Genomic DNA, 26786 nt, shown 5'->3' on the forward strand with positions numbered 1-26786 from the left:
TTTGAACCTGTTGACTTGCAGTTAATTCTAAATGTGTCCTAATGAAGATAACGATTGCATATGGTTCAGTTTAATAAGAAAGTTCCAATACAATAAAAAAAAGGAATAAGTGTATCAAAGGAAGAAAAAGAAAAAAAAGGGAAATACATATTCAAAAGTTCTTCATCCATGAACCCACCACTAACACCCATATGAACTTAATAGTTTGTTTATATTTACTGTGTTCAAACAAAGCATTTAAAATATATCCAGTCTTTTCTCTAAAATGCAGAGATCACATCTTTTAGCCACCATTTAAATAAATTTTAGCTTGCAATTTTAACTTCTAAAAATCAAATCTAACTTGAGAGCCTTATTAGATTTCAATTATCTATGTTCCTGAAAGAAGAGGAGTGATTGTGAAATCTTTTCTTGAATGTTCCTTCCGTCATACTAATAAAGCAGTTTAGAGGTTGCAAGGGTTGGGCCCATTGATTTAACCTCTGGTTTCTGTATTGCAGGATATGTTCTGTGGGAATGTACCATTGTTTCTATATTAGTAACAGACTTCAGTAGTTGTAAATTTATGGAATAAACTTATATTGGTTGAATAGTTCCTGCATCTATGGTTAGTGAGAAAGAGCTTCTTAGGCAGACTTTTATTATGATTTAACATTTACAGATTAAGGAGTGGAAACCAAATGATATCATGGCTTTTTTTTTTCCAAAAGTATGTACCTAACTTTATCTTTGAGTCTACTCACTTCTTGTACAACCTCATAGCTAAGGGTTGCTCTATCAAAGAACTCTTTACTACAGAACAGATTCAAAATCCTTTTACGTATATTGTTGATTAGGTTTTGGAACACTAAAGACAGATGGCATGAACCAATAACTAAGTCACTATATATATATAAAAACTATGTAAGAAGCAGAGAGTCAAAAACAAACTAGTTTGATGAAAGCCCTTAATAATAGAGACTTTATAAGTAATTTCCCTATGGAAGTTGAAGATATTCAGCAGTTAATGAATTCACAACATAACAAATTTGTGAAGATATTGTGCATAATGACAAGGTATTTACATATGTGTGTTCATAATGTTCACAGAAAATCTATAAATGTAATGTGCAGTACACTATAGCATGGAAACAAACCATTATTAACAGACCAGTAATTTATTAATCACTCTGGCAACCAAGAACATGCTTTACATGGAAATTGGTCATTGGAAGTTATGGAGAAGTGTGCATTCAATGATAGATGTAAAAAAGATGAATGGGGTCCAATCTATAAGTGTGCACATGGAGGAAAGACCAATGGATTGGGTCTGGTAGAGTGTGATATTCACAACTGATTGAGGGTAAATACAATTCAAGAAAAGTACCTCATCTCTCCAGATTTGGAGTTTATGTCTGAATTAGTGTTGTATAACTGGCAAAGTTGAAGAAATTGAAATAAAGGAATAGTGAATTTGATGAATGAGAGATGAGAACAGGAATTGTCAAAACAGAAATTGGAGCCAGTAAGCTTGTAGTGGAAGGAAGAATAGAGGTGAAGGCCGTCAATAATGACAGAGATGTTAAAAGATCTGATATGAAGGAAGTTATTTCCAACATATAGGTATGGTTGTGTGGTTAAGAAGCTTGCTTCCCAACTGTGTGTTTCAGGTTCAGTCCTACTATGTGGCACCATCGGAAATTTGTGAGTAGATTTGGCAGATGGAAACTGAAGGAAACTTATCATGTACGTGCATGAGTGTATGTATATGGGAATCTTACTAGTTTTGACATTGTGTGATCATTGTAAAAGAACGTATATTTCAAATCTTCTGTGAAAAACATGTCTGACCTTGGGAGATATTACTTTGCTTGGGGACAGATGAGTGTTGGTGACAAGGAAAGCAGCCAGCTACAGAAAATCTGCCACAATGAATTCATTGTGACCCATGCCAGCATGGAAAAGTGGACATTAGAATAATGATGATGATGATGATGATGATGATGATGATGATGATGAGTGTAATGAGTAAACGTAAGAATTTAATATTCTTTTACTGGTTTCATTCACTGGACTGTGGCCATACTAGAGCACTGTTTTCAAGGTTTTAACTGGTCCTGTCAACTCCAGTACTTAATTCAGTCAGTTCTCTATCAAACAGCTAAGTTGTAAGACAAAGGATTTTTATTCTGAACAGCATAAACTTAGACACATTTACTCTCTCACACACACACACACACACACATACATGCATGCAGCAAACTTCTGTGCAATTTCTGTACCAAATTTCATTCACAAAATATTGGTCAACACAAGGCTATGATAGAAGACACCAGCTCTGCATATAACAGTGATTGAACTTAGAACCATGTGATCATGAAGTAAACTTCTTAACCATGCAACTATACCTGTGCCTATATAACATATTTAGCTTGTAAACGTTTTATGCCAAGAAGATTGTTGTGAAGTGGAATAAACTTTAAATACTTACCATAAATACATAATGTTTATCTGGCATTTCACCACCAGTACGGAAAAGGGCCATTAAATCATAAAACTAGAAAAAAACAGAAAATATAGAGTAGTGGTAAGAAACAAAAATCTTCCAAATATGGAAATAGAGTTAATGCAAAAAAAAAAAAAAAAAAATTTTAATATTTTCTATTACTAAAAATGAATTAAAACCAAAATAATTAAATATATTGGCAATTATGTATACAAAAACTTCAATGTATACTGAAGATATTTTAATAGAAGAACATTTGTAGTTTGGTCAGAGGAGATCAGATGGCACCCATGAAGCTTTGCAGAGTCTCTGAGAATGGTGGGGACTAAAGGGGTAAGAAAGAAACTATGATGGTGCCAATAAAATGAGTACCAGTCTCCACTGACTGGCTCCTGTGCTGGTGACACATAAAAAGCACCACCCGAACGTGATCAATGCCAGGTTCACCCGACTGGCTCCTGTGCCAGTTGCACGTAAAATGCACTATCTGAACACGATCAATGCCAGGCCCACTTGAGTAGATCCTGTGCCGGTGGCATGTAAAAAGCACCCACTATTCTCTTGGAGTGGTTGACATTAGGAAGGGCATCCAGCTGTAGAAACATTGCTTGATTAGATTGCAGCCTGGTGTAGCTGCTGGCTTTCTAGATCTCAGTCAAACCGTTTAACCCATGTTAGCGTGGAAAACGGACGTTAAACAATGATGATGATGATGATGATGATGACTGAACCAACTATATCCCTCTTCCAGAAAGTGAAGCTTTGTGCCTAAGTTAGAAACCATCACCATTATCATTTTATGTCCACTTCCCATACTGACATGGGCTGGTTGTCACAAACCAAGTCAGTTCTTGTTCAGAATTACTGCCCTCTTGGATGGGTTAGAGGACCCCATTTCTCTAGTACATTCAATTTTAGCTTGGTTTCCATGGCTGGGTGCACATTCTAATATCAATCAATTACAGAATGCACTTAGTGCATTTTATCATGGCACCAACACTAGAGAAACTTATGTATGTGACTGGAGAAAACTAAAGGGTTCTCTCAACTCTGGAAGAGACAATACGAAAGAATGAATAGAAAAACAGTATCAGAGAGAGAGAGTGGTGGTAGGTACATGTTTACTGCTAAGAGAGGATGCAAGTGATAAATAATCATAGATATGGATAATAGCAAGAGAAATCAGTGGCTAGCAATAAAGAAGAGCAATGGTTGAGTGTACTGGATATGAACAAGCTTGATATACTCTTGCATTATCCAAGTGTTTTAAATGGGAGTCAGAGAGTGATGGAGATGGTGGAAGGAGGGAGTGGAGTAATTGAGTATGGACAGATCCTATGCCAATCATTATAATTATAAAAATAATCTCAAACACAGAAGAAATCGTCATCAACGTTATTACCATTATCATATGACTGATGAAAAACCCCTGGATTTAAATCATTTTTCATCAAAGGAGATCTGCTATTTATTTGGAAATATGGACAGACACAGATGCCCAACTTAAAAAATACTAAATTCTTCTGACAGTGATTAGAACTCTTTTCACTTATAATTACAAGAGCATTATCTTTATCATTGATCTTTTACTTGTTCTAACCATTGGATTGCAGCAATGCTAGGGAACCACTTTGAATGGCTTTTAATCAAACTAATTGATCCCCAGTACTTGTGTTTTAAAAAGTCTGGTACTTATTTTATTGGTCACTTTTGCCAAAACACTAAGAGGGACATAAATAAACCAACACTAGTTGTCAAGTGGGTGAAGGGAGAAACACATTGTATCTACCAATTTCACTCACAAGGCATTGAGGCTATAGTAGAAGATACTTGCCCAAGGTGCCTTGCAATAGTACTGAACCTGAAAACATGTGGTTGCAAAGAGAGCTTCTTAACCACACAGCCATGCCTGTGCCAACGGAGAAGAAATTTCCATTGTTTTTATGGCCTATGGTTTCATAGGCGTAGGAGTGGCTGTGTGGTAAGTAGCTTGCTTACCAACCACATGGTTCCGGGTTCAGTCCCACTGCGTGGCTTCTTGGGCAAATGTCTTCTACTATAGCCTCGGGCTGACCAAAACCTTGTGAGTGGATCTGGTAGACGGAAACTGAAAGAAGCCCATCGTATATGTGTGTGTGTGTGTGTGTATATGTTTGTGTGGGTGTGTGTGTGTCCCAACATCGCTTGACAACCAATGCTGGTGTGTTTACGTCCCCCGTAACTTAGCGGTTCGGCACAAAAGACTGATAGAATAAGTAGTAGGCTTCCAAAGAATAAGTCCTGGGGTCGATTTGCTCGACTAAAGGCGGTGCTCCAGCATGGCCACAGTCAAATGACTGAAACAAGAAAAGGAGTAAAGGAGTAATGTTGATACAACTTCTAAGAACAGAATAGAGTAATTACCCAAGGTCAGCATTTACTAAATGTTAATAGTCAACTTGAATTATTGGGATATTCAATATATAGAAAGCACAAGTGGAATAGTACACTTACCTGTCCATGAATATCTCCACATACAATAACTGGTGTTGACACTGGCTGTACATTGGATTCTTCCAGTAAAAGTTCACATACTAGTTCACATAGTTTCTATAATGAAAGAAAAAAAAAATCAATAGATGATTAAAGATCTGTCTTACTTAGAATTCAAATAAAGACTACTCCAAATTATTAATGTTTGAGTCTTTTTTTATCAATCAGCAAAGAAAAATATATTTAGTTAAATATTAAGCTAGAAGTTAAAGAAATTTAACTGGGGAAAATGTTGTTAAGGTCAAACAAATTTAAAACATACAAGCAGAATTTCTTTTTTACAGGGTGAAATATTGTTTAGCCCCATGATGGCTCTGGTCCAGTAGATTTATGACCCAAAGCCTTTCAGCCATGACCATCCCATCCATTCCTCGGTCATGAATCTGGTGTTACTTTCTAAAGATGGAGTAGGGGGAGTTGAAGGAGATTTGGCTGCTATTTTTAACAGGTTGAGAGACCACATGAATGCACAAGAGGTGTAACAGGATTGTAGAAATATAGACAAGAAATAAACATTTTGAGTATCTAGCTGAAGTTGTCTCTGTGTTTAGCAGCAAAGCACTGAAGATACAACTCCAGTGCTTTCCTGAAAACAAAAGATAAGGTCTTTCATTAAAAGAACAAAATAATTAAAGTGATTGATGACAGTGACAAGTCAAAATTGTGATAAAGTATGAAAGCAAAAAAAAAAAAAAAAGAAAGAGTAGTGACAGTAACTTAATCACATACAACATCATTCATTAATATGAGCCAATGAGAGAACCTCTACGTGGTATCAAAAAGTTCCTGGACTAGTTACGTTTACTAAAAAATAACTTATTTACCTAAGTTTTAACATTATCTCTTTTGAAACAGTCATCTTGTGCAGCAATAAAACCGTCTCAGCATTCCTACCACTTTTGGAATCCGGCCTGTAAATTGTTTCCTGTCAGTCGAGGACCTTCAGCAATTCACTCTTGATCTCAACAACGGTATTAAAACAGTGACCTTTGAGCTACATTTTCATCTTGGGGAAGAGATGGAAGTCTGCAGGTGCTAAATCTAGTGAATAGGGCGGGTGCGGAAGCAATACCATGTTGTTTTTGGCAAGAAACTCACGAGTGAGGAGAGCTCAGTGACAGGGTGCATTGTCATCATTATGAATCCAATTCTTTGCGCTCCACAGATCCAGTTGATTTTGCCAAATGTCCTGCCTCAAATGCTTCAAAACATTGTTGATTGTCCTCCAACAATCCTCAAATACAAGCTGATGAATTTTCTCCACATTTCCAGGGGTGATGCTCATGGCAGGTCTTCCAGGGACGTTCTTCCGCTTTTGAAGTGCCCATGCCACTCAAAACATTGCATATGACCTATTGCCTTGTCACCATAAGCTTACTGAAGGTTGCTCAATGTCTCTGTAGCAGACTTCCTAAGTTTAACGCAAAATTTCATGTTGGCTCTTTCTTCCAACTTCCTGTCTATGACAAAAATTGCAGACTTCAGCATACACATGATCTCAAAAACAGAAATTTCACAACTTGCAAAGTAAACACAGTGATATCACTCAGCACACTGCCTCATGAAGGTCACTGCTAGCTCTCCCTGCGCATGCAACTGTGTGCTGCCACCTGTTGGCATGCTACAGAACTAGTCCAGGAAGGTTTTGATACCACCTTGTATATTGCTATCAATATGAAAGAAATAAAAACCAAATCTCCTTCAAATCACAATCTAACGCTTAAAAAACAAAAATAGGAAGGCTACTTCAGATTTGATAGTGCAATCCTAGATACACCGTACATGAAAAAAAAAAAGATTGGATAATAACCGCTGAGATACCTTTGTTCAAAGGCGTGCTGAATCAGAATTGACAAAGAGCTAAACATCATAATCACTAATACAACAAAAAATAACCATAGATAATCATCTATCCAACATCAAGCTTTTCCTTCTCCTCTCTGTAATTGTAAGTATAGGTTCAACAAAGTCAGATCCAATGAAAAAATCTATCCTGTGTTACAGATCAGGGATACTGCTGTTGTGAATTTGGGGCAAAAAATGAAAATATTGCTATTCAAATCACCAAAATCTTTGAGTATACCAGACATGAGAATCCCAAACCAGGTTACCAATGAATGAGTGTTGTCTATCATGAGTAAAGAAGACCGACAGTTTCTAACCAAAATGTGTAGCTTGTATGGAAAGGATTCCCTCCAAGCTACAATCGATTTGACATTTGACAAATAGTGACTGTAAAGTATTGATAGTTTGAATTAGTTCAATACCATTGTAACCCAGATGCTGTCTATTTTGTGGAAATCTCACTAATGACTCTGTATCCTCTTTATTCACAAATGATACATGGTTCAAACCATCTCACTTCTTACACTTTCTAGATTTAACAATTACTAACAATTTCTTCTGAAATCTTCACATATTTTAAGAGGAAAAGCCAAACACTTAACCATGAACAGCTCCTAACCTTTACAAAAACCAGATATCTCTATACTATAAAAGTTATCACATATCATACATTTAAGATAATACACTCACAATATATATAGTGTCCTCCCTTACACACACACACACACACAAATAAATTTTTAAAAACCTCATCTAACTGATAGACAAAGCTTCATTTATATACAACCAATGGCCCACAACTTAAATCTTTCATATTTAATATTGCTTTTTATTCAGTTTTCCAGGTCTTGCAGATTTTTATCTAAATTTTTATACCTATTTTAAATAATCTCTGAAAATTTACATAACTTAGCTATTGGTGTGCAGCTTGTAATACAATGATTTATTCTGAGAAGAATTAACTGGTTACTAATCCCTTTTCAATTCATCAAATCAACCAGCCTCATTAAAATCCAATATGTCACTTATGTTTCCACTTCTATGCCGAAAGCTATTATACCAAATGAAAACTATAAATTTCTTTCTGAAGACATTAACAATTTTATCTGAATCTATTAAGATCTTTAGAAACTAACCATTCATATCATTAAGTCAATCTATGAGCTTATAATATTTTGCATTATTTACAACAATTTAGATACTTGAAAATACAACAGGCACAGCAAAATGACAAGCTAAATATAGAGTTTATATGAATCATACAGAAAATACTAAAAACTCATGTAATTAGTTCATGGAATTATTGCAGTAAAGAAAAATAAAAAGGACACAAGAAAGATGATGGAACTGAAAACTAGTTCTTCAGTTTAAAAATAGACATTTGTTTACTAAACAGTAAACCAGTCATGACAACAAATATATATTTTAAAGCTCATTTTATACTCTCTGTATAACAAAAGAAAAAAACAAAAAAAAAATGAATGTACATTTTACAAAATTTTTGAAACAAAATGACAAGAATAATATGCCAGACTTGAGAATCCCAAACCAGGTTACCAGCAAATGAATGTTATCTGTAGGCTGTTAATTTCTAGCCAAATTGTATATCTCATGTGGATAGGGCTCCCTCCAAATTACAAGCAATCTGATTTTTCTCAGATTTTACACATGAAACAAATAACATCAAATCTGAGTATATTAAACTTACATGACAAAAGTTTATACAAAATAATTCAGGTTTTGATTCTATAATAACTATACACTGTAAAATACTATATATAACGTGTTGGATATTAAACAATTGAAATAATAGCCTGGTTTTATAATAAATTGAAATACATTGAAAGTAATACTATTGTATGATATACTGAAAAAAAAGTGGATTTTTTTTTTTTAATCTCATTTTGCTTAATCAGAAATAATATTCAAATTTTGCTATAAAGTGTTTTTTCAATCAAGTATTCTGAAGGGAAATGATAGCTCCATCAGCTAATATAGTTTGCTGCTTCACATATGAAAACAACAAAATGAAAAGCTTGCAGAAACCCTAAGTAATTCTTTATATTTGAATATTATTGCATGCAGTTACAGTACCTGGTGGGTATTGCAGAAGTACAGATACCTGGATAATTTACATATTCAGGATCAAGGGCTAAATGACTGCCCAGAAGATGACCAGCATGGAAAAGAAAGGTCTGGAAGCTTAAGGATCCTCTGAATGGACAGAGATTTTAGAAACATATTAATTGAAGCTTTTGACAAAAAAGTAGAGGACATAGGGTCTCATAATGTGGACAACTGGAGGTTCCTATGGGACAACCTGTTCAGGGCTACTGACCAAATTTGTGGCTGGTGCAAAGTCCCTTCTCAACCTAAGGTAATGTGGTAGTGGAACAATGTAGTTGACAGAGCCATTAAGGAAAAGAAATGGGCATGGAAGGACTCGAAGTGTGGTGGTAACAGGGAACTGTATCAGATCGCCAGAACGGAAGCTAGGAAATAGGTTTACTTAGCCAGAGGGGAAGCAGATAAGAAGAAATTTGCCAATGTTCTGCATCATGAGGACCAGAGACTTGAAGTGTTTCATATTGCAAGACAGTGTGTGAGAGAGAATCATGATGTCATAGGAGAGAAATGTGTCCACATGGATGATGGCTCACTTGCATTTAATGATACTGCAAAGAGAGAGACTTGGAGATGCCACTATGAAAGGTTGCTAAATGAAGAGAATGAATGGGAGAAAGAGAGTCTGCCAAATGTTGACCCAACAGAGGGACTAGCTATTCAAATTGACAGTACCTTGGTAGATAAAGCAATTAAGGTTATGAAGACAGGGAAAGCCCCCAGTCCAGCAGGAATCACTGCAGAAATGCTTAAAATATCTGGCTTATGACCTTCAAATGTTGGGATTCACAGAGACAATGACAAGTGACCGAGATCTTTGGAGATATGCTGTGATTGAGAAGACCCGGCAAGCCAAGTGAGATCATAGCCGTGGCCGATGCCAGTGTCGCATAACTGGCCAGTTTAAAAGTACCCTTCAATCGTCAGGCAATATGCTGTGCTTGAGAAGACTTGTTGAGTCAAATGAAATCGTAGTTGTGGCCAATGCCAGTGCTGCCTGACTAGCACTCATGCCGGTGGCACGTAAAAAGCACCATTCGAGTATGGTCGATGCCAGTGCTGACTGACTTGCTCCTGTGCTGGTAGCACGTAAAAAGCACCATTTGAGAGTGGTTGATGCCAGTGCCACCTGACTGGCCCCCATGCTTGTGGCATGTAAAAAGCACCCACTACACTCTCAGAGTGGCTGGCGTTAGGAAGGACATCCAGCTATAGAAACTGCCAGATCAGATTGAAGTCTGGTGTACCTCTGACCTCTTCCACTCTTATCACCTCTCTCACTCCATACACACACACACTTGCAACCTACCCACTCGCCATCTACCCATCATCTTCTTTTCTCTCATCCTTTCCCTATTTGCTGCTCTTCACCCTTTCTGTATTGCTAGTCGTTACCTCCCCTTCAACTTTCCCTTTAACCCATATTATCAACCACCCCTTTACCCTTTATTCACCATTCACCCCCTCCCACCCTATTCCCCTATCTCTAATTATCCTTTACACTCTCCCCCACCCTTCCTAATATTCTGTCCCATTCTCTTTTCTACTCACTTTCCTCTACCTTGAGGACACACTCTGACATCTTGTCACTTCTATCAATCTCTTTTCCAGCTCCACAGATTCTTCCCACACATTCTTAGATAGCAAGAAGCTTGTTCCTGTCCTTTCTTTAATATTTTAACCTTTCAACACTTAGCATAAAGCTATCTCCCTCTCTACCATACTCGCAGAAGGGGACTCTTTAGTGATGCAAGTTACGTGGCAATCTTAGTACTGGTGCCATGAATAAAAAGCATCCAGTATACACAGTAAAATGACCAATGTTAAGAAAGACATCCAGCCACAGAAACCATATCAAAGCAGACATCGGGGCACAATGCATCCCTCCGACTCATTAGATTTTATCAAGCCATCCAACCCATGCCAGCATAGAAAACAAACATTAAATGACAATATATGGACACACGCACATACACACAGGTAGGTAAGAGGATCTGGTTGTAAAATAAGCCTTCTATAGTTATTTCTTCAACTCACGCTAGAACTTATATATTAATATGCGCGCACACACATCTGTACTTGCGTGTGTGTGAGAGAGAGAGAGAGAGAGAGAGAGAGAGAGAGAGAGATGTGTGAAGAAAAACTTGAACAAGACACTGGTGTTAAAGCTGAAATGAGTGGCATATAAATAAAGATTTGAAGGACTGGTAATGAAGCTAATATCCATTAATGTAAAAGATTCATGGTGCATTGAGATGTCAAGAATAAATATTTATTAATTAATTTCAGAATGAAACAAGATTGCAATTAACTAATTGCAATTTGTTTCATTCTGATGAACCTGTTAAACAAAGAACACAATAGATTGTATTTTATCATGAATCATCATTAGCATTTTAACATCCACTTTTCACATGCTAGCATAGGTCAGATAAAATAAGTTGGGGTAGATTTTCTACAGGTAGATGCTCTTTCTGACACTAATCCTCACTTGTTTTAAGAAAAAATTTCCTAGTCTTCTGAACATGAACAGACAATGTTTTCATGGAAGACTGTAACAAACATCCCTCATATGAGTGTTGTATTTACAGTTAGCAAGGACACACACACACACACATGTTTAATGATTATTTTAATTCAGAGATTAGGAAAACTAGACATGTAAATAAGAGACTAAATACATTTTAATGTAGTTAGATATTCTATTATACAAATAGGGTCAAATATCCAATATTATTTGTATAATAAAATATACATGTATACACACACACATTTAATAAGCTAAAAGAAAACACAGTAGTAACTGCACAGAGACAATAAGTACTATGAGCACATGCAAAATAGATTCTATCCACTGCATAGTTGCTTTCTAAAAGTAGTTGAGAATGTCTTTTATCTGGGGGGGGGGGGGTCCTAATTAGCAGTTGTCATAGTAGTGCAGAAAGCATATTTACAGAACTCATTGGAAAAAGTTCAAGAAGTTATTACTACTGCTGGCAACAAAGGGCTTTCCTTCAGAGTAAAGGGCAGATTGTGTAATGCTAGTGTATGAAGTGTGATTCTGTATGATAGTGAGACATGGGTCTTGAATGCAGAGGATTTGCAAAGACTAAAAAGAAAGCAAATGACCAAGCTCCATTGGATGTGTAATATTAATGTGCATGAAAGGCAGCAAAGTGGTAGAAACATTAGCACGCCAGCAAAATGCTTAGCGGTATTTCATCTGTCGCTATGTTCTGAGATCAAATTCTGCCGAGGTCGACTTTGCCTTCCATCCTTTCAGGGTCGATAAATTAAGTACCAGTTGCGTACTAGGGTCGATCTAATCAACTAGCCCCCACCTCCCCAAAATTTCGGGCCTTGTGCCTAGAGTAGAAAAGAATAATAATATGCATGAACAATAGAGCTGAGAGAAAAACTGAACGTAAGATTAATCAGATATAGTGCACGAAAGAGAATACTGTGTGTGTTGATATGGGCATGGGATACATATGGAGGGAGACAGCTGTATAAAGAAGTGCTGCACATTGAAACTGAATGAAACCAGAGAGACAAAGAAAGACTTTGGATGTGATGGTGGAAAATATTGCAGAGAAGATGGCAAAGGGCTGCAGTAACTGATGTGCAGTTCAGAAGTCCTATTCAACCATGCAGGCATGGCAAAACAGACATTAAAACTGTGTACATGTGTATATGTGAGTGTGTGCAGGCATGGCTGTGTGATAAGAAACTTGATTCTCAACCACATGGTTCCAAGTTCAGTCCCACTGTGTGACACCATGGGCAAGTTTCGTCTTCTATAGCCATGGTCCAACCAAAGCCTTGTGTGTGGACTTGGTAGATAGAAACTGAAAGAAGCCTGTCATATACATATATATATATATATATATATATATATATATATATATATATATATACATGACTGGTGTAGCAGCATCATAGTCAACTGCTACAAAGGTAAAGGTGACGCTTTAGATACAAATAATTACAGAGGCATCAAGCTGTTAGATCAGGTTATGAAAGTTACAGAGAGGGTCATAGCCCAACTAATTAGGGAGCGAATCAATTTAGATGAGATGCAGTTTGGGTTTGTGCCAGGTAAAAGCACTACTGATGCCTTATTTCTAGTGAGACAGCTGCAGGAGAAATACCTAGCTAAGGATAAACCTCTGTACCTGGCTTTCGTTGACATGGAGAAAGCCTTTGACAGGGTCCCCCGATCCCTTATCTGGTGGTCAATGAGGAAACTTGGGATAGAAGAATGGTTAGTGAGAGCTGTGCGAGCCATGTACAGAGATGCTGCCAGTAAGGTGAGGGTTGGAAATGAGTACAGCAATGAATTCCGGGTAGAGGTAGGGGTCCACCAAGGTTCCGTCCTCAGCCCCCTCTTATTTATCATAGTCCTCCAGGCAATCACAGAGGAGTTCAAGACAGGTTGCCCCTGGGAGCTCCTCTATGCTGATGACCTTGCCCTAATTGCGGAGTCACTATCAGAACTAGAGGAGAAGTTTCAGGTGTGGAAGCAAGGTCTAGAATTGAAGGGCCTTAGAGTCAACCCAGCTAAAACCAAAATCCTAATAAGTAGGAAGGTAGATAAAACACAAACCCCTTCAGGTAGATGGCCCTGCTCAGTATGTAGAAAAGGAGTAGGTAGTAACTCTATAAGATGTACCTGGTGCAAGCTATGGACACATAAGAGGTGCAGCAACATCAAAAGCAGGTTAACTAGCAAGTTAGTTTTTGTTTGTGGCAGATGTTCAGGTGCAATAAAGACTGTAAACAAACAGGAAACAACTTCTATCTCATTCCAGGGTGAAAAACTAGAGGTAGTCGATAGCTTCCGCTATCTGGGCGACCAAGTTAGTAGTGGGGGTGGGTGTGCTGAAAGTGTAGCTGCTAGAATAAGAATAGCCTGGGCAAAGTTTAGAGAGCTCTTACCCCTGCTGGCGACAAAGGGACTCTCACTCAGAGTAAAAGGCAGACTGTATGACGCATGCGTACGAACAGCCATGCTACATGGCAGTGAAACATGGGCTGTAACTGCTGAGGACATACGTAAGCTCGCAAGGAATGAAGCCAGTATGCTCCGTTGGATGTGTAATGTCAATGTGAATACCCGTCAGAGTGTAAGTATCTTGAGAGAAAAGCTGAACATTAGAAGCATCAGTTGTGGTGTGCAAGAGAGACGATTGCGCTGGTATGGACATGTGGTGAGAATGGATGAGGATAGCTGCGTGAAAAAGTGCCACACCCTAACAGTTGAGGGAACCCGTGGAAGAGGTAGGCCCAGGGAGACCTGGGCTGAGGTGGTGAGGCAAGACTTTCGTACATTGGGCCTCACCGAGGCGATGACTACTGACCGAGACCTTTGGAAATGTGCTGTGCGTGAGAAGACCCAGCAAGCCAAGTAAGATCGTTGCCAGTGCCCCAGGACTGGCTCTTGTGCGGGTGGCACATGAGATGCACCATTTTGAGCGTGGCCGTTGCCAGTACCGCCTGACTGGCTCCCGTAGGATTTTCGAGTGAGATCGTTGCCAGTGCCCCTGGACTGGCTTGTGCGGGTGGCACATAAAAGACACCATTTCGAGCGTGGCCGTTTTCGTGCGGTTGACACGTAAAAGCACCCACTACACTCTCTGAGTGGTTGGCGTTAGGAAGGGCATCCAGCTGTAGAAACTCTGCCAAATTAGATTGGAGCCTGGTGTAGCCATCCGGTTTCACCAGTCCTCAGTCAAATCATCCAACCCATGCTAGCATGGAAAGCGGACGTTAAACGATGATGATGATGATATATATATATATATATATATATATATATATATACATATATACATACATACACACATCTATGTGCATGTGTATCTCTGTGTTTGTCCCCCCTCCACCATCACCGCTTGACAACTGTTGTTAGTGTATTTATGTACCTGTAACTTAGCGGTTCAGAAAAGAGATCAATAGAATAAGTACTAGGCTTCAAAAAACAAGTCCTAGGGTCAATTTGTTTGATTAAAACCCTTCAAGGCAGTGCCCAGCATGGCCAGAGTCAAATGACTGAAACAAGTAAAAGATACACATTCACACGCATATCCATTTCAATTGTTTTTATAGCCACTTTCCCATGCTTGCATAGGTTAGACAGAATATACAGAGACAGATTTTCAATGGATGGACGCCCTTCCTGTCATTAACCCTCATCTGTTTCTGAACAAGGTGATGTTTCCCCATGGCCAAACATGTTTCTCACAGAAGGCACAGTATATTGCCAAAGGTCTCGGTCACTTGTCACTGCCTATACACATACACACACACACACATACATAGGATGAGCTTTTTTCAATTTCTGGCTAGTAAATCCATTCACAAGGCCTTGGTTGACCTGTAACTATTGGAGCAGACACTTATTCAAGGTGCTACACAGTATGACTGAACCTGAAAACACATGGTTAGGAAGCATGCTTCCTAACTACACAGCCGTTTCTGTACACTGTTAAATGTGTGCTTGTGTGTGTATATTGTCAACTCTACATCTCTGACATCCAACAGCTTCTCCTTTCTCTAACAAATCTATCACTCACATGTCCCTCTTATACATACCACTCATGTCACAATCATCATCAGTTTTATCACCTATGCTTTTATCACTCAAGCTTTAGTGCTTAAGCTCCTATTACTCATCTCTCAATCACTCTCTCCTTTTTATTTCACTCTCACAATATAACTGATGTGGAACAGGACAGCAGTGGATCTCTTCTGTATATGGTGCACTGCTTCCAGTCCACCTAGGGATGTCACCAAACCTATATGACTCTTTCTCTGTAATTCATTTTTCCATTTCTAATCCTTATCAGCCAAGCTTTCTCACCCATCTGGAGGCATATGCATAAGGGACCTCATCAGATCAGCATGTACTCCATAAACTACTTATACTCCCCCATTGTCCATTTGATATCAACCTCCATCATTCACCATCAGCATTTATCCACCTCTTACAATCTATCACTTTCTCATTCTTATCCTCTCTACTACTGGAGCTATGATAAAAAGCATCAAGTACTCTGTTAAATGTGAGGTTGAGAAGACTCATGTTTTGTCAAAGATGTGATAACCTCCTAGTACACCCAGTGCACCCTGTTAAATGGTCAGTATCAGGAAGGGTATCCGGCCATAGAAACCGAGTCAAAAATTAAACATGAATGCAATGTGATCCTCTAACACAGAGCTGGCCAACCTGAGGCTCACAGACTTTTTTCTTGCAGCCCGCTTGATACTTTCATGAAGTATTGTGTTTAATTTCAAAATGAAATTGTTTGTGTAAAACATTTGGTTCAAAATAAATTCAAAATTTATAAGTAGTCACAAAGCAATAGCCTACAATTTTATAATTTTAAACAAACGAAAAGTATGGAGAATTCTTGATTCTGTAATTTGATTATTTGACTATTAGTGCATAAAGTATACAAGCAGCCATCAAAATACTTTCTGTGATTCAAGTGTCCTGTAATGTAATTCAAGTTGGCCAAGACTGCTCTAACATACCCAGTAGAACCCAAACCAGCATGGAAAGTGAACATAGAATAATAATGATGATGATTGTTATATTAGAAAAGGCAAAGAGAAAACACAGGTAAAAAGAATGGGCAAATGATGTGTGTTCCTGGTAAGTTTATTGAGTGTGCTACTATTTGTGTAAAAGAATGACTACATACAGATTAAGAAAGGTTTTGGGTGTTGTAAGGAGATGAGCTAAATACAATGTTCTAGACATGAAATACAAATAAATGCTTTAAGTTGATGGCAGAAGGTGTTCAATGAAGAAATAGACCAGATTAGAAAATAGTGAACTTCACAAACAAGATGTGCTCGAGAGAGTCACCATTCATTTCATGACCAAAATGAAACAGATGAGTCTTTTTTACCTTTGTAGCAGTTGTTGATGATAATGATGATGCTATAGTAGTCATTAAGAATAATATTTTTAACACTGATTACCTGAGTTAATTTCTAACGAAGGGAGGCTCTGACCAAGCATTAAATATCACTAGCTCTTTATAACATGCTAATGAAACATGGCACCTGTCAAGTAAATTCCTTCTCTCATATTCTTTCCAAGCCTGTCCTACCTTGTTGCCTGTAACATTACTCAGTGGCTTCCAGTAAGTTGATCTCTAACAAATGACCAGCTCTCCTCTCTCACTACATACATTTCCCATCACTATCTAACTACTCAAACATCTGTTTGCTGAGTGAAAGCTGACCTTCACAAAGACATTTTTCAAGCCTCGACACATTCCTTTCTTTTTTAATGGCTCTTCTATCTACATTCATAGTTCAAAGAGTGCCTCTATGCAAGCCAACAGACGCAACTATAAGGTCACTCAACCTGCTAGAAATAATAGCCAATTTCCTACATCTGCTAAATGTAAGGGGAAGTGAGGATATCTCAATCCAGAGATTGATTAAATGTTCATTACCATCAATTTGCTTGTTTTTATTAGTCTAAATAAAGTCGATTGGTTTTTAGCTCAACTGGTTGGTTGTTAACCAGTTGGCATGTTTGTTGTTGACCAGTTAGTGAGTTGGCTGTTAACCAGTTGGCTAGCTTTTCAAAGCATCTATAATATATTGTATGTTTTAATTACACCACACAAATCTGTATTCCTTCATTGTTTCAAATATCAAAACTGTAGTTGCTATCTAGTATGTCCATCTTGATACTTCCCAAAATGGTGATTAAAATCCCTTGCCACAGTTATGATATCCTTGTTAGTTTTTTTCTTTTCCCAAGACCTTGTAGAACTGGTCTCTCTGCTCATTTAATTCTATTCATCGTCATCATCATTTAACACCCACTTTCTACGCTGGCATGCGTTGGATGGTTTGACAGGAGTTGGATAGCCAGAAGACTGCACTATGCTTTGTTGTCTGTTTTGACATGGTTTTTATGGCTGGACGCCCTTCCTAGCACCAACCACTCCGCAAAGTGGACTGAGTGCTTTTTATGAGGCACCAGGACAGGTGAGGTCAGTTTTGGCATGGTTTATTTTTACAGCTGGATACCTTTCCAAATGCCAACTACTTTACAGTGTGGGCTGGATGCTTCTTATGTGGCACCAGCACTGGCAGAGTCACCAAATAACTTGCAAAACAAAGGTCCTTTGAGAAGGGATGTGGCATTGGAGGAGGTGATCTTGTGTCAGATGATGAAAGGTTAGAGTGTGACAGAGAGACAGAAACAGGTATCTTTCTGTAGAGGGGATACATGGTTACCTGATCAGAGAGAGAGAGAGAGGGAAAGAGAGAGAAAATACAATAGCCATTGTTGTCAATCATTAGCTTAAGCTAGTTCATTATTTTTATCACTCCTTCTGACTAAATTCAATTCATCAAGCCAAAGACAGAAAGCCTATATGGCCATGTGATCTGCTAGAAATAGTAAACAAATCTCTCTCTTCTTAAAAAAAAAGGAAGGATACATTATAGTGAATGTAGTTCTTGATATACAATGCTTGGAAAAAGGACAGGACTGTCACAGCTGGAACATATCTGATCATAAGTCTGTTAGATCAAGGTTGATCCAGGGTTCAACAACATCAGCAACATAAAGTTCATTATCTAATCCTTCATCTCCTAAAAGTATATCTTACCAGAAGACAACTCTGCCTAATTCTGAATTTATACAAAACTCACTGGAAACCAATTAAAAAAAAAATCGGGTGGGGGAATCTGCAAGGTGAACTAACACAGAATTCTCTGTAGAAGACAGTGTTAGGAAATTGAAACATCTTATATGGAAGCTACAAACATTAGCTATCATAGAGAGGAAGGCCAATTTCAAAGTATGATTTCTAGAAATACAAACATTTATCCTGTGAGAATGAACAAATGCTGCAAAATATTTAAATGGACAAATAACTGACAGGAGGAGGAAACTTTAGGGCACCAATCAGAGAAATTGAAAAAGCAATAAAGGAAACTAAGCCTTTAAAAACAAAAGCTAATTCAAAAGTCTTCTACAGGTTTGTGGGGGAAAAAAAGTTACAAAGTTACAAAACAGAACAATTATTTGAATGAAATGCTCCTTTTATTACAGACCCTTAAAAGGTAGCTAAATAACAGTGTTCACAAGGCTTCACAACTCCACTAGAACAAATAGCTGAACCAGTGAAGTTCTTCAATACTGCAACTTCCCATAGAGAAATTACATAAGATATAAAATCTGCTATAAACAGAATGGTACAGAACTCAGCAACAGAACCCAATGGTTATCCCAATTATTTTCTTAAAAACATGCAAAATAGATCGTGCCAAACCACTTCAGATACTTTTCCAAAGATATTAGCTCCTCAAAACCACAGACCTATCTCACTGGTTTGACATATCAGTAAGGCCAAAGAGACAAAAAAAACAAAAAAAAAGAAGAAAAAATTAATTACATGTTCACACAATTGTTAATTACAGATGCTGAAGTCTTATGCCTGGAGATTAAAGCATCTGTTCAATCATTCAAGCATAGGTGTAACACATAGATTTTGCCAAGATTTGAGAAAGGTGATATTGTGAAGCTATGTGAACCCAGCGTAGTTACAAAACTAAGAGAATAGCTGTATAACTTTTTAAGAGACAGAATTATTACAGCATTTAAAAAAAAATAATCAACAGTTCAGAGAGGATTGTTTCAAGGAGCTACCTTGAGTACCTAGTAACTTGTACTAGCACGTTCAGACATGTTGACAATGATTCCAAAATCTCATAGACAATTAAAGGAGCAAATGTTGCTGCTTAAAGAAAATATGCACAACTTTGATACATGCAAATCATTGATGAAAATTTTACCAAGTATTCAACTCAACGCAACATGAACGCACAAAGCCAGAAGTAATTCAATCCCAGAGAACTGGGAGTTAAAATGAGTTATGATGTAATAATTAGAAACAAATTATTAAAATGACACCAACATGAAAACTGGAGTTTCAGAACATTTACAAGTCAAGATATATTACAAATTTTTTTTTCATATGAATTATATAAGGATGATCAGCATTATTGGTCGTTATTGGAACTTTTAACCACAAGACTATGCCATTGGTTTTTAGTCCTCTAAATTATTGCTCTTGTCCTATGTAAAGATTGTTTCTGTCCAAGCTTATTTGCAGCAATTAAACTACTGAGAGTGATTGAAACTTCATTACTTTACTTTTAGAAGTAGAAAAGGGAGGTAGACAGTAATTTATATCTGGAATATCTAAGGACTAGCATTAAACTTTTATATTAAAAGGTGCACAAAACTCTGAACTGGGGCACCATTGCATTATGTTGAAAGTTCTACATTCCCACCTCAGGTTAGGACATGGTTACTTCAGGTTCAAAGGACTCCAGCTCTTCAATATCATCCCATGGAACATAGGGGATTTGCATGGCATACATATTAATGTGTTCAAACAACATTTAAGCAATGCTAAGCACAAAAAAATAAGTGGAACAGGATGATGGTAGTCTAGTATGGCCACGGGCTAATTGTTGGAACCAGTAAAAAAGAATTATCTAGAAGTTACCCCTTCCCCAAGCACCTCACTGCCCCACACAAACCAAATGCATTATGTTCCATACACTCATACACACGTGCTATGAGCTGAACTACATGGCATCCTGTTAAATCTACCTAATGATGATTCCAGATAATAGATCTCAATTCAAAGTCCAATAGGAACTTTGGTGGCTTATTATCAGTATTATAATAAACATAAAAATCAGTATTAAAATAAAAACAAAACAATATTCCACAGGAATAAAATCTTAAGCCAAGAACCTGCATTCTACTGGAACATGAAAATTGTAAACAGTATGAGAAGAGAATCACTCTAGTTGCTTAGTCTTTGGCCACTGGACCACAAAACTCTTGTGCTGTCTCCCATAGTCAAATGTTTGTTATAACCACAACAGAACACTCATAACGAAAATGGGAGTAAATATTTCACTGATGGTATCTAATGTTTATGAATTAGAATACTTCAGAACGTTACCTATTCTAATATTAATAAAGTACACATGAGAAGAATTCAATGCTTCACGTAATACAATGATTGCAACAGTGATAAAGATACATTTGAATTTTACATTTTCGAGAAAAAAATACAAAAAAGGAATCGATAAAAGATAAACCTTGTAACATCTAAAACGTATTTTATAAAATCTGAACACGGACTATCTGATTATGAGTTGTTGCTATTTGTGGCCGTGATAGTTGTGAAGATATATTAGTAATCTCTCTGCATATCATCCTCACCAACGTAACTTCTCTATTCATTAAAATACGTCAACTATCATTTCTGAAGGGGACTCTCTCCCACAGGCTATGAATAATGGATTTTCTCCCCAAACATAGATAAGAAATAACAAATTCTCCGGTCTATATGATCTGATCAGACGTAAAGTAAGAACATCGTGAAAGAAGCAAAGCGACTCGGCCGATATAGTTCACTCAACCAAATCTAGAACTTAAAAAAGAAAATTAAAAAAAAAAAGCTTTCTGGCATTTGTCTTTACTCAATAACGATACTTCCTGTTATCATTACCTTCAATGCCGATGTTCATTTGTTCTTAGGTTTCATTGAATTCATTCTAAATGAAACACTATCTTAAAGTAGCTAACCTTCATTTGAACACGATGTTGTTTGTAGTTTACATTACAAACCTAGTTATCCATTAAATTCTGCTTTTCCTCCTTCCTAGAAGACAACTGATATAACGCTTGGCAAGTTTTACAAATTACAAGTATAAAATAAACCCCAGATAAAAAAAGAAGACTACTTAAAATAAGCTAATAATAATTGACGTTTTAAATCACAAGTCATAATTCAATTTTACTTAATGTGAAACACGAAGAATTGCTATAGAAATACGGAACATAAATCACAGCCGCGGTGACAATTACATTTCCTTTAACCAAAACTGATTATAAGGGTGGTGTTTTTTTCATTTTTTTATTTCTGGGGGTGGGGGCAGTGGAAAAGAGAATCAAGTTTGAAAATCGTTGAAGAAACTTCTATCAAATATCAATAACGGCGAAAATATTTAAAAAGCATAACAGTGAGGGGAGGATCAATATAAAAAACAAACAAAATCATAAAGTAACGATTTTCTCTTAGGTTTCCTTTCTGCGATTTAATTAGTTTTTGATCTGTGTCACGAACCAACAAGTATATAATTGCCCGAGGTACAAGAAAATATTGGACGGAGTTGTTTAAAACTATTGTTTCTAAAAAGTACACTTGTTAAGTAGCGCCATCGGAATCGAATAGGTTAACAGCAAAGCTGTAAGATATCGCAAAAGAAAAACAATCGGAAAGACTTCCTCCCCCCACCCCCTACCCCACATTTTCTCGCAAATTATTGGGGTTTAAAAAAATTTTTTTTTTGCCAAAAACCCACGTTTTCGGGAAAGACCCCCCCCCCCATTTTCTCGCAAATTACTGTTTTTAAAAATTTGTTTTTTTTTTTTGCCAAAAATCCACGTTTTCGGATACGGAGATTCGGTAAGGTACAAAAGGAAGTCTTACCAAACAATCTATTAATGAGTGATTACAAAAATGTCCGGTAGTTTTAGATACCTATAAGAAACATTTTGAGGAACTTGATAGAACTTTTCCCTCTCTCACTATATATATATTTATTAACGGAACTTACTTTATATAATCTATGTTAAGGTAAGCTGAATAGAGAGTAAGAGAAATAACATGAAAAAGTAACGGATACATATAAAGATGAAAACTATATGAGAAAAGAGTTTCAGGTGAATAGACTTAACAAGGAATATTTATATATTAAAAAACAAACAAAAAACATTAATCAGTAAAAGATATGGAAGAGCTTTGTGACAGTTGGAGACGTTATCAAAGATAATACACAATAGAAACAGTTTTTTAAAGTATGTTTCAAATGAAAGTGAGACTTAATTGAGGTTAAATACAAATAAGAACATAATAAATCAGTTGATAAATTAAAGGAGAGATTTTTATAAGTAAACGAACTAATTAATGAACCCTCACTTGATGACCATCTTCTACTAAAATTGATTGATGACACATAAACTGAATACTAAAAGTGATAGGTCATAAATTCCCCTATTACATGTAGTTTTCCCTAATATTTACAAATAAAAAATATGTACCTTTAGATCATTTTCCGGAAGATATTTGCATTCTTTTGCAATTTCTATCCACTTGTCAACACATTCGTCCGCCATTTCTGATAACCTTTATTTTAGAAAAGCTCAACAAGGGGCATAACTCTGAATTATTATCTGAACACCCTAAACTCGATTGCACTAGATGCATTCTTACAAAAAATCCTATGTTTAAGTGACATATTTACATAATGTCTTCTGTTTTGAAGAAAGAGAAGGTAGCAATTAATAATATGATATTTTTTGAAAATTGCTATCCGCTACACTAGAGTATTTAAATTTTAATGAAGGTATATTCCAGCAGGCAACTTGACACATTTGCGGAAGGTCGTAACTGGCTAGTTATTCGCAAGTTGATAAATGATACCTAGAGTGGAGATTATATTCTTCTAGGCCTGCAATAGATACCTTATGACTCACTTAGAAAGAGAACTTTTAATATGTCTAAAGTAGATAAATACTAATGGAAATAGAGATAAGATAACCATATCCAAGACACTGCAATGTAGTTTTTAAAAAATCAGTCGTGTGGTTCGAAAGGAAAAGAAAAATAACATAAACGACACTTTTGAAAATATGATATCCTAGTAGCGCAGCTGAATAAATAAATATCTACCTTGTTGTAGAAATAGTAATATTGTGGTTATAAACATATATGCGAAGTGTGGAATCTAACAGGGAAACATGAGTATTGGATGTGGTGGGGGTACAACGAAGCCAAGAGACGTAAACGTACACATATACGATATACCTATATTATATAAGCATACACACATGCACGCAGTTAGAGCATCGGGGCGAGATGGCTTATTTATTCTGACACCTTGCGTTCTCATTTCAAATTCCGCCATGTCTCATCATGACATCACCTGGCTCTTGGGTGCCTTTAACTGAATCCATTGTTTTGCAAGCATTCGAACAAGGTGTGTCCGATACGGGGATACTTTCGTTTCAGTCTCAGAGGCTCTGTAAACTAGCCATGAACACAGCCCTTCCTTTCTGATAAAAAGAAATAAAAAGTTTAGAACTAGAATTGCAGATGAGTATTGCAATGAAGGATAAAGTTCAAATGAATGTGTGTGACAGACAGTGCGTGTGTGTGTGTGCGCGTGCGCGTTAACACTAAGTTTGAAACCAGTTTGATAATTACTAACGCACGAAACTCTCGACCCTTGAGTCGCTCTGCCATTTCTACCGATTATTAATTTTAAAAAGTGTGTGTAATTTTAATAAAAATATTCATATACTCATATCTTGAGCTCTATTTTTCCTGCTTGCATCCCCATATATTGAGGCAAGGAAGACCATAATTCATCACCAGGGAAAATTTTGGACTAGAAAGGACACACCAGATTGCTTTGATATACCAATGGGCGCGCAAGATTCAGCCGAAGTCACAGACTTAATCAGGATTTATTTACTACACCTACTCCATAAAGAACTCCCAGAATTTGAAGGTGGTCTCTATAGGGATGATGTTCTATTTGTAGTTCGAAATGCCTCCAACTGTAAAATCAAAATATATCAGAAGAGATTACGTAAATTTTTCAAAAGCCTTGGACTTACCATCACCATTGAACAGGATCACACTTCTGTGAACTTCTTGGATGCAAATTTTAACCTCACTCCTTCAGCTTACCAATCATACCATGAACCCAATAGCAATATTGCACAGAGCAATCATCCTTCTAATATTCTTGATAACATACCTTGTAACATTGAAAATAGAATTAACTCATTATCCTGAAATGAAGAAATTTTTAATAAGCATAAAGACTATTACAAACTGGCTCTTAGGAATGCTGGTTATAATATCAAATTAAGTACAACAAATTTAACAATGATTTTTCCAATCATAACAACAGCTATGTGGATATGAATTCCAATAAACACACCACAATTTCTAAACACCATCATGAATTGGAATGCCCTGGCACACAACTTAACTCTGTGAAGTATATTTTGTAAAGATAACTCCACCATAAAAAGGAAAAAAATTTTAACAACTATGGACCAAATAACAAGACTTTTACTAACCAGATTTCTACCAATACCTATATTTCCAATAAGATAACCAATTGTAATGTCACTAGCAGTCATTATGAGAAAAACATTAACATAGTTGGAAATAATAATACAAAACAAAGTCTTTTCACAACAGAATCTTGGCTTATTTCTTCACATACTCTAAATCCCCGACACAACTACATAACCAACTCTAATGATGTCATCATCATCATCATCATCATCATCATCATCATCATGATGATGATGATGATGATGATGATGATGATGATGATGATGATGATGATGATGATGATGATGATGATGATGATGATGATGATGATGATGATGATGATGATGATGATGATGATGATGATGATGATGATGATGATGAAGAAGGTGGTAATAATAATAAGAATAATAACAACATTAATAATATTAATAATGATAAGAAAAAGAATAGCAGTGATGGTGTTAATACGAGAGGTAAAAAGGAACCTATACCTTTTATTCAAATGGGTGACCCATCTCATAAAAACCACCATACCAATAAGAAACGCAATAATAACATAATTTGGATTATATTTCCTTTTGCTAAACATTTGAAGTCTAATTTTACAAAGTCTATTCGTTCTATGATTAAATCAAATTTTAGTAAATTTAGGTATGCTGGGATATTCAATAACAGAATGATTGGATTTGGCTTTTCTGTTTCTCCTAACTTATTTAGGATTATTTCTTCCTTTAACAATAGAAAATTAAATCTTTACTACAAGAATTTAAACCCCTCTAATACTTATATTAACCCCAATTATTCAAATAGCTCTGTATCTTCTACCAACGGTTCCCATACTCACACAAACTCTTCCTCTATCAACACACATACACATAACAATAGTACGCCTAATATTAGTAATAATTGTAACTGTATAAACCCTAACACCTGTGAGGTTAAAGGTAATTGTAAAATGAAAAATGTTGTATATAAAGCTACTATTACAATACATGATCTCTCTAGTTTCATTATATAGGCTGCACACAGACCCTTCTTAAATTACGTTTGAATAATCATAAATCATCTTTTAATGATCTTCAGAAAGAAAGTAGTACTAGTTTATCCAAAAAAGGTATGGCAACTTAAAAGAGACAACATAAATTTCTCAATTTCTTGGAATATTGTTTCTTCTGCCCCCTCTTAAAAGATTAGAAATAGAAAGTGCTTTTATGCCTTGAAGAGTCTTATATAATTACAAAAATGCCTTATAATTTAACACACTCACTGGTAAAATTTCCACTTATTCCTTATTTTTCTTTTCCTAAAATTTTCGTTGCATCTTCCAACCTTTTCAATAGTCTTGACTTGATTGTATATTTGTTAACTAAATATCTCAGCATTTAGTGTAGAACCCTATCACTCCATTTTGCCATTCAATGCTCTTCAACTAAATAATAAATGAAATTTTATGGAACTTTAGACTACAGATACCATCAGATAGCTTAAAATAAGTCCTCTATCATTTTCCATGATGGGAATGATAATAATGTACTAGTTATCATCACAGTTATAACAAATTACCATAATGTTGTGCAGAAGTGATCTGAAAAGCTAAGAAA

The 26786-nt window shown here is 36.4% G+C and overlaps 1 protein-coding gene across 1 annotated transcript in view; it reads right to left on the minus strand.

Annotated features, from left to right (window-relative positions):
* LOC106880958 (serine/threonine-protein phosphatase 6 catalytic subunit) overlaps positions 1-23642 on the minus strand; it is a 41184-nt gene extending 17542 nt beyond the window's left edge. Inside the window, exons 1-3 of the mRNA XM_052971363.2 lie at positions 23154-23642; positions 4979-5074; positions 2471-2536 (exon numbers count right to left, since the gene is read on the minus strand). Of these exons, the coding sequence (XP_052827323.1) occupies positions 2471-2536; positions 4979-5074; positions 23154-23228 (237 nt within the window). The 5' untranslated portion in view covers positions 23229-23642. The remainder of the gene's footprint in view (positions 1-2470; positions 2537-4978; positions 5075-23153) is intronic.
* Positions 23643-26786: the final 3144 nt, after the last annotated feature.

This window comes from Octopus bimaculoides, chromosome 1, assembly GCF_046866305.1.
Source record: "Octopus bimaculoides isolate indiv1 chromosome 1, ASM4686630v1, whole genome shotgun sequence".
NCBI lineage: Eukaryota > Metazoa > Mollusca > Cephalopoda > Octopoda > Octopodidae > Octopus > Octopus bimaculoides.